General features: G+C 35.4%; 1 protein-coding gene across 1 annotated transcript in view; it reads right to left on the reverse strand.

The window, feature by feature from the left end:
• Positions 1-1,027: 1,027 nt before the first annotated feature.
• Positions 1,028-14,006, reverse strand: part of XKR9 (XK related 9) — a 46,906-nt gene continuing 33,927 nt past the window's right edge. The window contains exons 4-5 of the mRNA XM_004762384.3: positions 10,616-10,836; positions 1,028-1,722 (exon numbers count right to left, since the gene is read on the reverse strand). Coding sequence (XP_004762441.1) covers positions 1,094-1,722; positions 10,616-10,836 — 850 coding nt within the window. The 3' untranslated portion in view covers positions 1,028-1,093. The remainder of the gene's footprint in view (positions 1,723-10,615; positions 10,837-14,006) is intronic.

Genomic DNA, 14,006 nt, shown 5'->3' on the forward strand with positions numbered 1-14,006 from the left:
AAGGAAATCCTGTCATGTGCCACAAAATGATTAAACCTGAGGGCAATATGCTAAGTGAAATTAGTCAGTCATGAAAAACAAATATTCTATGATTCCCCTTACATGAGTTATGAAAAGTAATCAAATTTATAGAAACAGAAACAGAACTGTGGTTCCCAGAGGCGGGAGAGGAGGAAACAGAAAGTTATTCAGTAGGAATAGAGTCTCAGTTTTGCAAGATGAAAAAGTTATAGAGATGCACAAGGTGAATGCTAGTTAATGCTGTAACAGTACACTTAAAAATGGTAAACTTAACCAGTCAGTTAAGCGTCTGCCTTCAGCTAAGGTCATGATCCCAGGATCCCAGGATGGAGTCCCACATCAGGCTCACTGCTCAGCAGGGAGTCTGCTTCTCCCTCTGCCTGCTGCTCTCTGACAAATAAATAAAATATTTACCTCCCCCAAAAATAGTAAACTTGATGTTTTGCTTTTTCCCCCTTTCCTTCTTTTCTCTTTTCTTTACTCAATCTGCCCCCAACTCAAAATATATGCACTGAATCAACAAAATAGAGGAAAGAAAAATGAGCATTCTGCTCTTCTCCCTTCACAGTTCTCCACAACAAGCATTAGTTTTAGTTCAGAAACAATGAGGGAATGTAGAAGGGCGTGTATTGGAATGAGCACTGAGTATTATACTCAACTAATAAATTGCTGAACACTAAAAAACTTACAATGTAATATATGCTGGCTAACTGAACATAATAATAAAAAAGAAAAAAAGAGAAACAATGAGGGAAAAGTCGAAGGGAAGCTCAATTCTAGGCTTCTAATTTGGGGGAACCAGAACATTTCTTCCAATTCAGGCTCAAGCTGGCAACTCTACTAGGTAAGATGGAAATGTATTTGAGTACCCAAGATCTTTAAAACCAAATGAGAAATTAATTTAAATAATAAAATACTACAATGCTCTCTCACAGTCATAGTTAATCTACTGAAAATGATCTCAAATTAAAAGTAAAATAAAAAATAAATGGGCAAAAATAACACATACAATAACATTTTCTTTATTAACCAATGAAACAAAGAAGTAAGAAAACATCTCACAAATTAATAGCTAGTCCATTATAAAATACTTCATTCTACAATCTTCTTGAGACATTTTTCCATCAATTTCATCAGGTTTTGTTTCTTCTTTTCTGTTTGGGTGCAAAGTCCCATAATAAACAATAAGAAAAATAATTCCAAGGACAAGACTAAGAACTATAGTGATACTGATAGGCATAAAATAGTCTGAATTAAAAACAGAGACTGGGGAAACCCAGAACACAACCAATATCCCCACTGTGGCCAGTACCCTTACAATATAGTAGCAAAACATTGGACATCTGGTATTCTGTCCCTTAATATTAAAAAAAGTAAAAATAAGAATGAATCCAACAACAACTCTATATAAAAATTCCATACTTACAGAAGCACAAAACTGAGTTTGCTTTTTAAATGCCCACAATAACCCTAAAAACCAAAGAAATAACAATAGAAATAATGCAATCTTAACATTTAAGAATAAAAGAAGTACAATACTCAGCATCCAAGATAATAATGTAAATAACTTGTAAAAGAGGTAAGTGAATTTGGGACAGGATCCTTTAAGAAGATTTTTATCAGACAAGGATTTTCTTAAAGCTACTTGATAATCAAGAGTTGACCAAGAAATAGCACAGCAAGAGACCATAATGGCTGCATCTACAAAACAAAAAATAAAAAACAGATATACTGTTATAGGAATAATAACAGCAAAATTAAATTACTGTATGCCATACATGCTTTATCTGAACACCCACAAACACATCAGGTACTTTATATACTGATCTCATCTACTCCTTTGAAATAGATATTAATATTCCCATATTACATTTGAAAGAAATGATGCTTAGAAAATACACATATTACTTAAGTCATACAACCAGCAAGTTGCAGAAAGCTGAGATTTGAAGCTAACTCTGCCTGATTTCAAAGTTGGTGTACTTAAATGCTATATTAAGACTGCTTTGTAAGATTTTAAATAAATTCACTGTACAAATTTTATTGAGCAAGTGGTATAATGGAAACTGCACACTCTGGAAGTCCTCTAAGAGACTACAGTTACAGTCCGAGCTTTGCCAGTCTCTTTGGCTTTGACCTTGAACATATATTTAATTCACCAAGAGACAGCATAATGGGGGGCAGCAGTAAGAAGGAAGGGAGAAGGGAGGGAGGTTAAATAGAAAATTTTCATGAAAGTATAATTTCCCATTTATTAGATGATGAATCAAATAAATAAATATATTCTAAAACTTACAAATTTCTATAGACTTGACATCTTTATCCCTTCTTTTCCCCAACAAATAACAGAAGTTCATTACTGCTTTGAAAAGGATGACACTAGCCCCACTGTCAGAGCTGGGAACTTTTATAAAACTGAAAGCAAAGGCATTAGAGGATTAAAAAGAATTTAAAGCAGAACACAGAATGCTATTCCTTCCCATTTAGTCTCATTGGAGGTCTATATCTTGGGATAAAAAGGCAGACTTTAAGAAATTGACCTACTGAAAAAGTTTATGATGATTTTAAATGCCTTTGTCTACTCTCCTGGTTTTAGCATATCCCACTCTGGACTATACAATTAGCTGGACTTTTTTCTTTCTTCTTTAATTCAAATATTTTTTTTAATTTTTTAAAGATTTTATTTATTTGACAGAGAGAGAGATCACAAGTAGGCAAAGCAGCAGGCAGAGAAAGGGGGAAGCAGGCCCCCTGCTGAGCAGAGAGTCCGATGTGGGGCTCAATTCCAGGCCCCTGAGATCATGAGCTGAGCTGAATGAAGGCAGAGTGCTTAACCCACTGAGCCACCCAGGCACCCCTAATTCAAATATATTTTAATTAAAGCTCTGCTTTCTGCTAAATTGTCCTATGCCTTTTTTCCTTTTTTTCTATGCCTTTTTTCTAATTAGTTTTTAACTTCTACCAAAATAACACATAAATACGTAAAAACTGAATAAACAAAAACAAATTATTACATATATAATATTTAAAAGTCACTAAGCTCCACTTTTCTTCACCTCTCTGTCATAACCCCCAGAAGAAATTGCTAAAACTCTTCTAGTTTTTCTTCTGGCATTTACTGTTGTATTTTTAAATAAAACAAATACTTTAAAACAAAACAAAACAAAAATAAAGAAAAATACTTTATCTGCTTTACACACTACTTCTTGATTTCCTCTTTGGAAAGAAGAAAATTTAGCACATACATAAGTACACACCTTTCTTGCATTTTCCTCTCCCTCCACCTGCCCAACAGAGTAACATCACAATTTTTGGTAAAAGTCAGTATTTGGTGTTTATCTTATTACAACTACATATGCACTGGTTTGTTTGTTTTACTGCTCAGCCAAGTATTACACTGATATATTTCCTTTCTTTTAAAACTGTTCACTTTTCCTTTACTTGGTTTTTCCTAAGCTTATATTTCTTAGGAAAATCTTCAAATTAATTAATTAATTAGTAAAACTCCTCTATATACACATTTATTAGTTTATTCCTTTTCTTTCTTTCCTTTTTTTTTTTTTTTTAAAAGAATAGCATCCTATTGATCTAAGGTAGCTGTTCTCAAGGCTTGCTTCCCGCCTTCCCAGAACTTCTCTTCACTTCTCTTTGGTGTTAAATTCCTGTTTCCTGTTCTCAAGTCTTCCTTGCTTTATTCTCATGTTTGATCAAGCATTCTCCAGATATTCCCGAGAGAAGTTACACCTAAGGAAAAATTTTTGAGACCATATGTCTCAAAATGTCTTTATTCTACCCTCACATTTGATACACAGTCTTGCTAGAAACAGAATTGAAAGTTTAAAAATGCGGAGCACCTGGGTGGCTCAGTCACATCTGACTCTTGATTTCAGTTCAGGTCAAGATCTCAGGGTCCTGGGATCAAGCCCTCAATCAGGCTCTGTGCTCAGCATGGAGTCTGCTTGTCCTTCTCCCTCTGCTCCTCCCCCAATGTGCTCTCTCTCCACTCTCCCTCTCAGATAGATAGATAGATAGATAGATAGATAGATAGATAGAAGACAGATAAAATCTTTAAAAAAAAAAAGTTAAAAATTGGTTTCAGGGTGCCTGGGTGGCTCAGTCAGTTGAGCATTTGCCTTCCACTTGGGTCAGGAGTTCTGGGATCGAGCTCCACATCAGCATCCCTGCTCAGCAAGGAGAGTGAGTGCATAGCTTCTCCCTTTCCTCTCCCTCTACCCTTCTACTCCCCACCCCATTCATGCACTAATAAATAAAAATCTTTAAAAATTCTTTAAAAATGTTTTCCATTGAAACTTTGAAGTTGTTGCTCTACCTATAAGCTCTTAGTTTCAAGTATTACAGTTAAGAATTTCAATGCCAACCAGTTTCTCTCACATCTTATAGAATGTTATCTTTATCCTTGCTTCTCTGGATATTATAATGATGGGCTCAGTATGGCCATTTTTATTTACCCTTTCAATCTAATAACCCACTTCCTTCAGTCACTGTAGTTTATTCTTTGGTGGTTTTGCTAGAAATCACAATATGCATATTTAGTATATCAAAGTTTAAATATTAATGTTTTACTTCATAGAAAGATTTATAACAAAAGTAATGAGGCTTAAATTTCAGGGACTCACACTTACCCAGGTTCCTTTCAAGCCTAGGAAAGCCCTAGCAATGTATTCACTCTGTCATATATTTTTATAAGATTTGGGAAAATAAGGCATTTTTAACTGTAGTTGATTAAATGCCCTGTCTCTACTCCTACTTTCTCTTATATTTTCTTTTGGTGTATTGAAGTGTGGTCATTTTGGAGATCTAAGGGAAATTGAGTTGAGAATACATTTAGATTAGATTAGAAGGATATGTTTATAAGATCTGTTAAATAATTAAGATCTTACTAAGTGACAGAGCTAAGATTCTCAGGCAGTTTGCCTTATATTAACACTTGACTATATTGCCACCAATGGGCCTCTGATTACTTAACATTAAGGTATAATGGTCTATCTAGACTTATCCAGTTGACACTATTAGTTTGACACTATTTCCCATTTCTTACTAATCTACCTGCTCTACTATATTTTTCTGATCATTTAGCTAACCTAACATTAAGTCACACTCTATCCAAACTGAATTCCTTGTCTTTACCAAACCATATCTTTATGTATTACTCTCAGTCTGAAATGACCTTGTCAAATTATACATATACAGATTATTATTTTCTTTCTGAGTTTGACATTACTGACACCAGTGAAGAAAACCTAAGACTACTAATATTTACTAAACGAGACATCAATAATAAACTAGTACTGTCACTTCAAACAGTATTGAAAATTAGTTATTTCATCAAAAAATGTGATATATTCTGAACTTATACCACATTACTAATGAAACTGCCAGTGTTTTTCCAAACTTAACAATCCAAAAAATATACATGATATGATTAATAATTTGTGAAGCTAAAAGCTTTTCCAAGTTAAAATAAAAAACTTTCAATCAAATATGCTAGAAAACAGAATTTTTCTATTCCAAAAAAATTGTATTATAAAATTATCAAAAGTCAATCAGTATGCAACCAAAAAAATCAGAATTATCAAAAAAATAAAGATATATTACTTTTCTTCCTCTTGTGAAATTTGTAAGCTTTTTTTATATATCTAATTTACTGTAATTTATTTTTTTAAATGTTTACTTTCATACATTTTATGGACTGAACTGTATTCCCCCAAAATGCATATGATGAAGCCCAAAACCCCAATGTGACTCCATTTTGAAATAGTGTCTTAAAGAGGTAATTAAGGTTAAGTAAGGTCAAAAGGGCAGGGCCCAAGTATGATAGGACTGGTATCCTTATAAGAAGAGGAGGAGACACCAGAGATCATTCTCCATATACAGAGAAAAGAACATGTACGCAAACAGCAATAAGATGGCCATGTGCAACCCAAAGAGAGAGCCCTCACCAAAAACCAACTCTGCTGACACCTTGATCTTAGACTTCCAATCTCCAGAACTTTAAGAAAATCTATTTCTAATGGTTATGCTGTAGAATTCTGTTATGTCAGTCTACACAGACTAACACAATACTTAATTTTTTATATTATATTCTTTTTCTTAAATAAGGTCTCTCTAAATGTTTAAGTTTTACACTTCAAAAAAACCAGATCCACCTTTGCTTTACCTTTTTTCTGGACTATACAAGGAATTCAAAACACTTTAACTCCATTATCTTCTACCAGACTTACATGTTATCACTATCTTATACTTTCCTTCTATCTTTTTCTTAACCATATGATGTTTTATTTTACAGTCAATCTTCATTTAGATTTACCCACATATTTACTATTTTCTTTCTTCTTTATTCCTTCTTGCATTTTGGAACACTTCTGTTCTATATGAAGTACATTCTTTGGAATTTCCTTTAGTAGTGATATGCTAAGGCATGGATTTCTTTCTACTTAGTTGCTTGTAAGATGAAGGGCTTCCTCAATCTGTGGGCAGTTGACTCTCATCATTTCTGAATTTTTTTCAGTCATTAACTTCTCAAAATTACCGCTGTTCCATTTTTTCTCTCCTCTCCTCTCCTTCACAGACTCTGCTCACATGTATATTAGACCTTGCATCCCACCTTCCATGTTTCTTAATATCTTTTTCATATATTCCATCTCCTTGTCTCTATATAGTATAATCTGAAAATTTCTTCTGATCTAGCATTGAATCACTGTCTATACAGCTATGTCTTATCTGCTAAGTAAATTTCAATTCTTAAATTTTATCATTCTCATAAATTGTACTCTTGTTTTTCAAATACACAAATCATTTTTTATAGTTTCCTATTCCATATTTTTAAGTTCATCACTTACCTCTTTTGACATAGGATGCAGATACTTTGTAACTGTTAAATTCCAATATCTAAGAACTTAATAAGCTTTTTTTTCTGCTGTTCTTACTCATGATGCTTTTGTGTGTGTGTGTGTGCTATAAATTACTGTAAACCATTCATTTTCCTTGGAAAACTATCTGTGAAAATTATTTGAGGCCTGAGAGAAAATGAATTCCTCCAGGGAGGATTTATACTTATTTGTGCAAGATGGCTAGGGTCACTGTCAGTCTGGGACCACTCTAAACTATATTCATACCTTAGCTTTTATTAGTTTGTTTTCAGCTTTGTTTTGTTTGGGGGACTAAAAATGAGAATTTTGATTGCAAAATTGTTATACTGTTAAGTTTCCCTGCGCTACTCAATAGCAAGGCAATATTCCTTGCTGTGTCTTGAAAGTAGATAATGAGGTAGGTAACTTCACACCTTTGCCCTGAGGAGGGTGCCTTTTGGAGTACCAGTTTTACAGATTAGATCTTTTTATCAGATGTCCCTCCCTTATGAGGACTGAGCTTTGTCTTCAGTCCACACACTGGAAACTATCAAAACTGAATCTGCTACTTACAGTTTTGGTAAAAAACAAAACAAAACAAAAAACCTCCAGGTTTAAATGCCTTCAGAGTCTTACTTAATCCTGCTGTGTTCCCACTTTCATGTGTATGAAGACTTTTGAAAATATCCAATTGTTTTACATATTTTCAGAGAGAGGATTAATTCAAATAATTTAGGCTTTCAGTGGTAGAGTTTATTTAAATAATCTGTTTTCCATCTGCTTTCCATCTTCTAAACATTTGTTGATACTTTAATTGCTATTCTATTCTACATTCTCTTTGTCCCTATGGGTTTATACCATCTTTACTCCTTTATTCTCCTTTTTAGTATAATTTCAGGAGAGTGCAAAGATAAAAGAATATGTTCAGTCTTCTAAAGTACTTCTATAGGGATGCCTGGGTGGCTCAGTTGGTTAAGCAGTTGCCTTCGGCTCAGGTCATGATCCCAGCGTCCTGGGATCAAGTCCCACATCGGGCTCCTTGCTCAGCGGGGAGCCTGCTTCTCCCTCTGCCTCTGCCTGCCATTCTGTCTGCCTGTGCTTGCTCTCCCCTCCACCCTCTGATAAATAAATAAAATCTTTAAAAAAAAAAAATAAAGTACTTCTATATATAACCCGATTTTTTTCACATTTTACTCTTCTTGATTATCAAAACAATATATGAGTAGCAGAGAATTTTTTAATTTAGAAAAGTTTAAAGAAGATGAAATAAAACCTTTCCTAATCCTATTACCCAGAAGCAGCCACAGTTGACATTTTTGCATATTTTCTCCCAGATTCTTTATATAATAATTTCTCTGTATCCTTAAAAGTAGGATAGAAAATTTGGCAATGAAGAGCTTTGCATTGTGGGAACTCTTTCCTTTCTCTCTCCTGGACATTTTGGCAACTGCTTTGGATGGGGCTGTCCTGCATCTAAGGCAAAAAGATGGCGGCTGCAAAGAAGATGAAAAAGTTGCTGGAATGAATAAACTTTACGTTCCAACTCACTATGAAAAGTGGAGAGTACATGCTGGGGTACAAGTGGACTCTGAAAATGATCAGACATGGCAAAGCGAAACTGGTCATCCTCACCAACAACTGCCTAGCCTTGAGGAAATCTAAAATAGAACACTACTCCATGTTGTCCACAACTGTTGTCCAATACTACAGTGGCAATAATACTGAATTGTGCACAGCATGTGGAAATACTATAGGGTCTGACACTAGCTTTCACTGACCTAGGTGATTCTGGTATCATTAGAAGCATGCCAGAATAGACATAGTAGTAGTAAATTATCCAAAATTTTTCTTTAATAAAACTGACCAAAGTTTGTTTTAAAAAAAAAAGTATAATAGAAAATTTCATAAACTTTTTGCCTCAACTTTATTTTAGAATTACTTTCCTATGATATTAAAAGTTATCTATAAATGCTATTTCTTTTTTTTTTAAAGATTTTATTTATTTATTGGACAGAGAGAGATTACAAGTAGACAGAAAGGCAGGCAGAGAGAGAGAAAGAGAGAGGGAAGCAAGCTCCCTGCTGAGCAGAGAGCCCTATGTGGGACTCGATCCCAGGACCCTGAGATCATGACCTGAGGCGAAGGTAGCGGCTTAACCCACTGAGCCACCCAGGCGCCCTATAAATGCTATTTCTAATGGCTACATCATTTTTATACTAACAGTCTATAATTCGATTTCTCATCTTTTGCTATTTTTTTAAAATTTATTTTAGCCTAACAGTATTCATTGTTTTTGCACCACACATTTTTTGCTATTTTTAACTGACACTTCAACTTCTTACTTCAAGAAGAAACTAAAGGACAAGGACAGAACCTTAACATAACTACAGCTGTTACTGGATCCCATTGCTGGTCTAGATGCTATATACTACTTGAAATCATCAGATAATCTAACATAATATAGGCTGTAGTTCTAAATATTGAACTTCTAGCTTAGGAACTGTATGATATAGGACTTTTAAGTCTAAACCCACAAATTCCTTGAATCACAAGGAAAAAACATCCCATAAGTAGGTTCTCTTTGATATATGACTAACAATCAAAGTAAAGGTAAAACTATTAGAAGGGACTAAAGTTTTATGGGAAATGAGAAACAGAAAGACTGAGGGAATGAACTGATCTCACAGGTGCCTCTAGCATAGAAGGAACTCCAGGGAAAATGATAATCTGTTCCTCTGAGCTGAATCTAAGTGTATATAGAACCAGAGTCATTAATGAAAACTGGGGCTATTTAGCAAGTGGGTTATTTTTAACATCTCAAATTAGATACGTAAAAAGGTTTAATGAAAACATTAATTGTCCTTTAAAAAATGAACATTTTACCCTAATGAGGAAATCTGCTATAGAAGAGCAATATATTGACTACTTACAAAATTTTCATTGTTTTGTGGCATTTGGACTTTCAATCAGTGATTTCAATTCTGGGAATTTACCCTATGGATATACTTCACACATGTAAAATGATTCCTGAATAAGATTACTCACTTCAGCATTTTTTTACAATATCAAAATATTAGAAACAACCTAAATTAACATAAATATTGGGCTTGTTAAATAAATCATCCATAATTTGTAATACTATGCAGATAATAAAAATGAATGAGGGAGTTCCTTCTGGACTGATACGGATAGATCTCGAAGACATACTGTTAAGTGCAAAAAGCAAACACAACTTTTATGTTACCATTTCTGTAAAAGAAAAAAGAGGAAAAAAGAATATAGGCTTTTTAAAAATTTTTCTGAAAGAAGCATCAAAAAACTGACAATAATAATTTCCTTTCTTGGCAGACAAAAGAAGTAATGGGAAGAAGGGAGAAGGAGACAATATATCTTCATATACTTTTTGATATTTCCACAGTATACTTTTTTCAAAAAAATTAAAATAAAGAAACTATAAGAAAATTTCTAAAACCTCTCAAAGAGTTATGTAGTTGAGGGGTGCCTGGGTAGCTCAGTCACTTAAGCATCTAACTCTTGATTTCAACTCAGGTCAGGATCTCAGGGTTTTAAGATCGAGCCCCACATTGGGCTTTGTGCTGAGCATGGAGCCTGCTTAAAGGTTCTCTTTCTCCCTCTCCCTTTCCACCCCCGCCCCACACAAAAATTTAAAAAAAAAAAAAATCCTCAGAGGATCCATTTAACACAGGGTGTTAGAAAAGACTTACACTGACTGAAATTTGCTTGACCATGTTCCAGAAAGATGTAGAGCTGCAAAACAAATTGTGGGCAGCCTTCCAGGTAGGTCTCAAATAGTCTGAGCATGCTCAAATCAGTCATTCTATCTATAACCTCTTTATGTGGATCAATTTGTTCTTCTATAAAGTTATCAGTTTTGCTGATATTTTTGAAAGCCACGTGATAACCCTTTTTCAAGGCAAACCAATACCTGTAAACACAAATATTCACCTTCAGTAAAATATTCATTATAACATGTATGTTAATATATATAATAATTCTGGAAAAAGTAATGTACTTAAGTACAGAATATTCTGGTGCGCATGGATGGCTCAGTTGGTTAAGTGCCTGACTTCATTCAACTCCGGTCATGATCTTAGGGTCCTGGGATCAAACCCAACAGCAGGCTCCACACTCAGAGGAGTCCCTCTGCCCCTCCCCCCCACTCATGCACCCACATACATGGTTTCTCTAATAAAAAAATAAAATTATTTTTAAAATAGTACAGAATTTTCCCACAAACTTTCTCCACTATAAATTTCTTTCAACTCTGAATATCTCATGATGGCTTTATTGCAATTCAAACTCCATAAACTTTGGGGCACATGGGTTGCTCCATCGGTTCAGTGGCTGCCTTTGGCTCCGGTCATGATGTTGGGGTCCTGAGATCAAGCCCCACATTAAGCACCCTGCTCAGCACAGTGTGCTTCTCCCTCTCCCTCTTACTCTGATCCTCCTCCCTGCTCATGCATGTGCTTTCCCTCTCAAATGAATTAAAAAGAAAACTTAAAAAAAAAACCATCATAAACTTTAATTGCATATTTGATAGGCATTGTATGCTAACACTGTTGAGCATACATGATTTCAATTCATATTCATAGTAATTATGTGAGAAGAATAAGTATTATTCCAATTTCACAGATGAGAAAACTAAGAATGAGAATGGTAGCATGATTAGCTAAATGGTAGCATGATTAGCTAAAAGTAAATATCAGACCAAGACTCCAAACCTGATCCTATGATTCCTAGTCTTAACCACTACTTTCTGAAAGACAAACAGCAACTTTCAATTCATGAAACTTTTTTTTAATGTACTTCACAGAGATCACAAGTAGGCAGAGAAGGAGGCAGAGAGTGGGGAGAAGCAGGCTCCCTGCCAAGCAGAGAGTCTGATGCGGGGCTCAATCCCAGGACCCTGGGATAATGACCTGAGCAGAAGGCAGAAGCTTTAATACACTGAGCCACCCAGCTGTCCCCAATTCACGAAATGTATCTTAACTACAAGACAGATACATGCTCTTAAAAATGTCAAAAGTTGAAGATGAGACTGAACCTAGCAAACAATTACCCGATATCTGCAAGGTGCTAGGTTCTTTGACCATTACCATCCTAGAAAATATGTAATTTCTTAAAGGCTTTTAAAACACCCTTACTCAGGCTCTTTTTTTTTTAAAAGAATTTTAAAATTAACATGAGTTAAGATCATACAAGTAAAACTATTAATAAAACATATTGAGATATTTAAGAAATTTGGGTCTTGCAAAAAGGCAAACAGGCTTCTAGCCCAAAGTTTACTGAAACTCTTTACTCCTCAGTTTCCTCATCTATAAAATAATGGCAGTCATATATATCTTGTTTCAGTTGGCCCCTTCTGTCACTGTTCCCCATTTCGTTAAATGGTACTAACATTTACCATATTGCTCAGACCAAAAACATGGAAAAAATTTACAATTTTTTTTTCTCATACCCTAAAAAACAATTCCTCAGCAGGTTCTCTTAGTTCTGATTCTATCTTCAAATATATTCAAATCTGAGATGTGTTGATGAGAGGAGCAAGATGGAGGAGTAGGAGACCTAAATTTCATCTGGTCCCAGAAATTCAGCTAGATAATTATCAAACCATTCTGAATGCCTAGGAACACAACAGGAGTTCAAAGAATAGCAGTAATTTTATGGACAGAAAAGCAAACACTTTCTGGAAGGTGGGATGTGTGGAGAAGTGAATCTGAGGTGATATACAGGAAGCCAGACTGCTGGGGGGTGGGGGAGCCTCTGTCAGCTGGCTACCAGCAAGTGATAGAGCTGTGGGAGCACAAAACCAGAACTTTTAGAAGTCTGCTCTGCTCTGCTGAGGGATGTTGCTCTAGTGGCTAAGTGGGGGGATTGGAATCCTTGCAAGGACAGTGTGGTCTCAGGACTTCTGGGTTACAGAAAGCCTGAGGGTGCCTGAGTGCAGAAGAGCTCCCAGATAACTGAGCAGGGAAGCTGGCTGTAAAGACTGAGCCAAGAAGTGGGTTCTCAGCTCGGCATTGCCATGAATCCACAGCATGATCCACAGCACAGTCGGGCCGCCGCTCTTCAAGCAGAGACCCAAAAAGTGGCAGATCCAGTCAGACTCCCCTTTCTTTCCCGGGAGGAGTGGCATGGGAGGGCACTGCAGGAATCTGCTGGGTTTGGAGACTCCAAATGGGGTCATGTGCCAGAGACAGAAATTCTCAGTCACAGGCCAGGTAAGCACAGAGTATGACAGAGACCAGGGAGACAAGAGTGACTGACTACTTTTCTCTGAGGGCTCGCTGAGGAGTGGAGCCCTGAGCTTTCAGCTCTTCTGGAAACAGAGACTGGGAGGCCACCATTTTCATTCTTGTCCTCTAAAACTGTACAGAGAGCTCTCAGGGGGAAAAAAAGCTACTAAGGCAAACACAAGCAGATTACATAGTCTGGCCCCTGGCAAGGGTGGTGCCATCCCCCCTGGGGCAAAGACATTTGAGAATCACTGCAACAGGCCCCTCCTCCAAAAGATCAGCAAGAACATCCAGCCAAGACCAAGTGTATCAATGAGAACTGCAAAACTCCAGCGCTATAGGAATACAACACATAGATTTCATGGCTTTTTTCCCATGATTCTTTAGTCTTTCAAAGTTAATTTTTTTTTATTTTATTTTATTCTTTTCTATTTTTTTAATTTTTCTTTTCTTTTTCAACCAACATCTTATCAATTTCTTTTTAAAAATATTTTTAAATTATCATTTTTGCAGTCAAATTCTATTCTCTCATTGTATTTAACTTTGTGTGTGTGTGTATACATATATATAACATATACATACATATATATGTTTTCCTTTAAAAACACATATACAAACATATATATGTTTTCCTTTAAAATTTGGGATGCAGTTTCTTCTCACAGACCAAAGTAAACCCAAAATCTAGTGTGTAGCTCTGTTCTATTCAAGAGCCTGATCATATTCTTTTTATTTTTTTTTCTTTCCTTTCTGGTCTCTTCTGATTTGGTTAGTGTATCATTATTTTTTTCTGGGGTTGTTGTTACTCTTTTAGCATTTTGTTCTCTCATTCACCTATTTTTCTCTGGACAAAATG

This window comes from Mustela putorius, unplaced genomic scaffold (genome assembly GCF_011764305.1).
Source record: "Mustela putorius furo isolate JIRA1106 unplaced genomic scaffold, ASM1176430v1.1 tig00003846_pilon_pilon_pilon, whole genome shotgun sequence".
In the NCBI taxonomy this organism is placed as follows: Eukaryota; Metazoa; Chordata; class Mammalia; order Carnivora; family Mustelidae; genus Mustela; species Mustela putorius.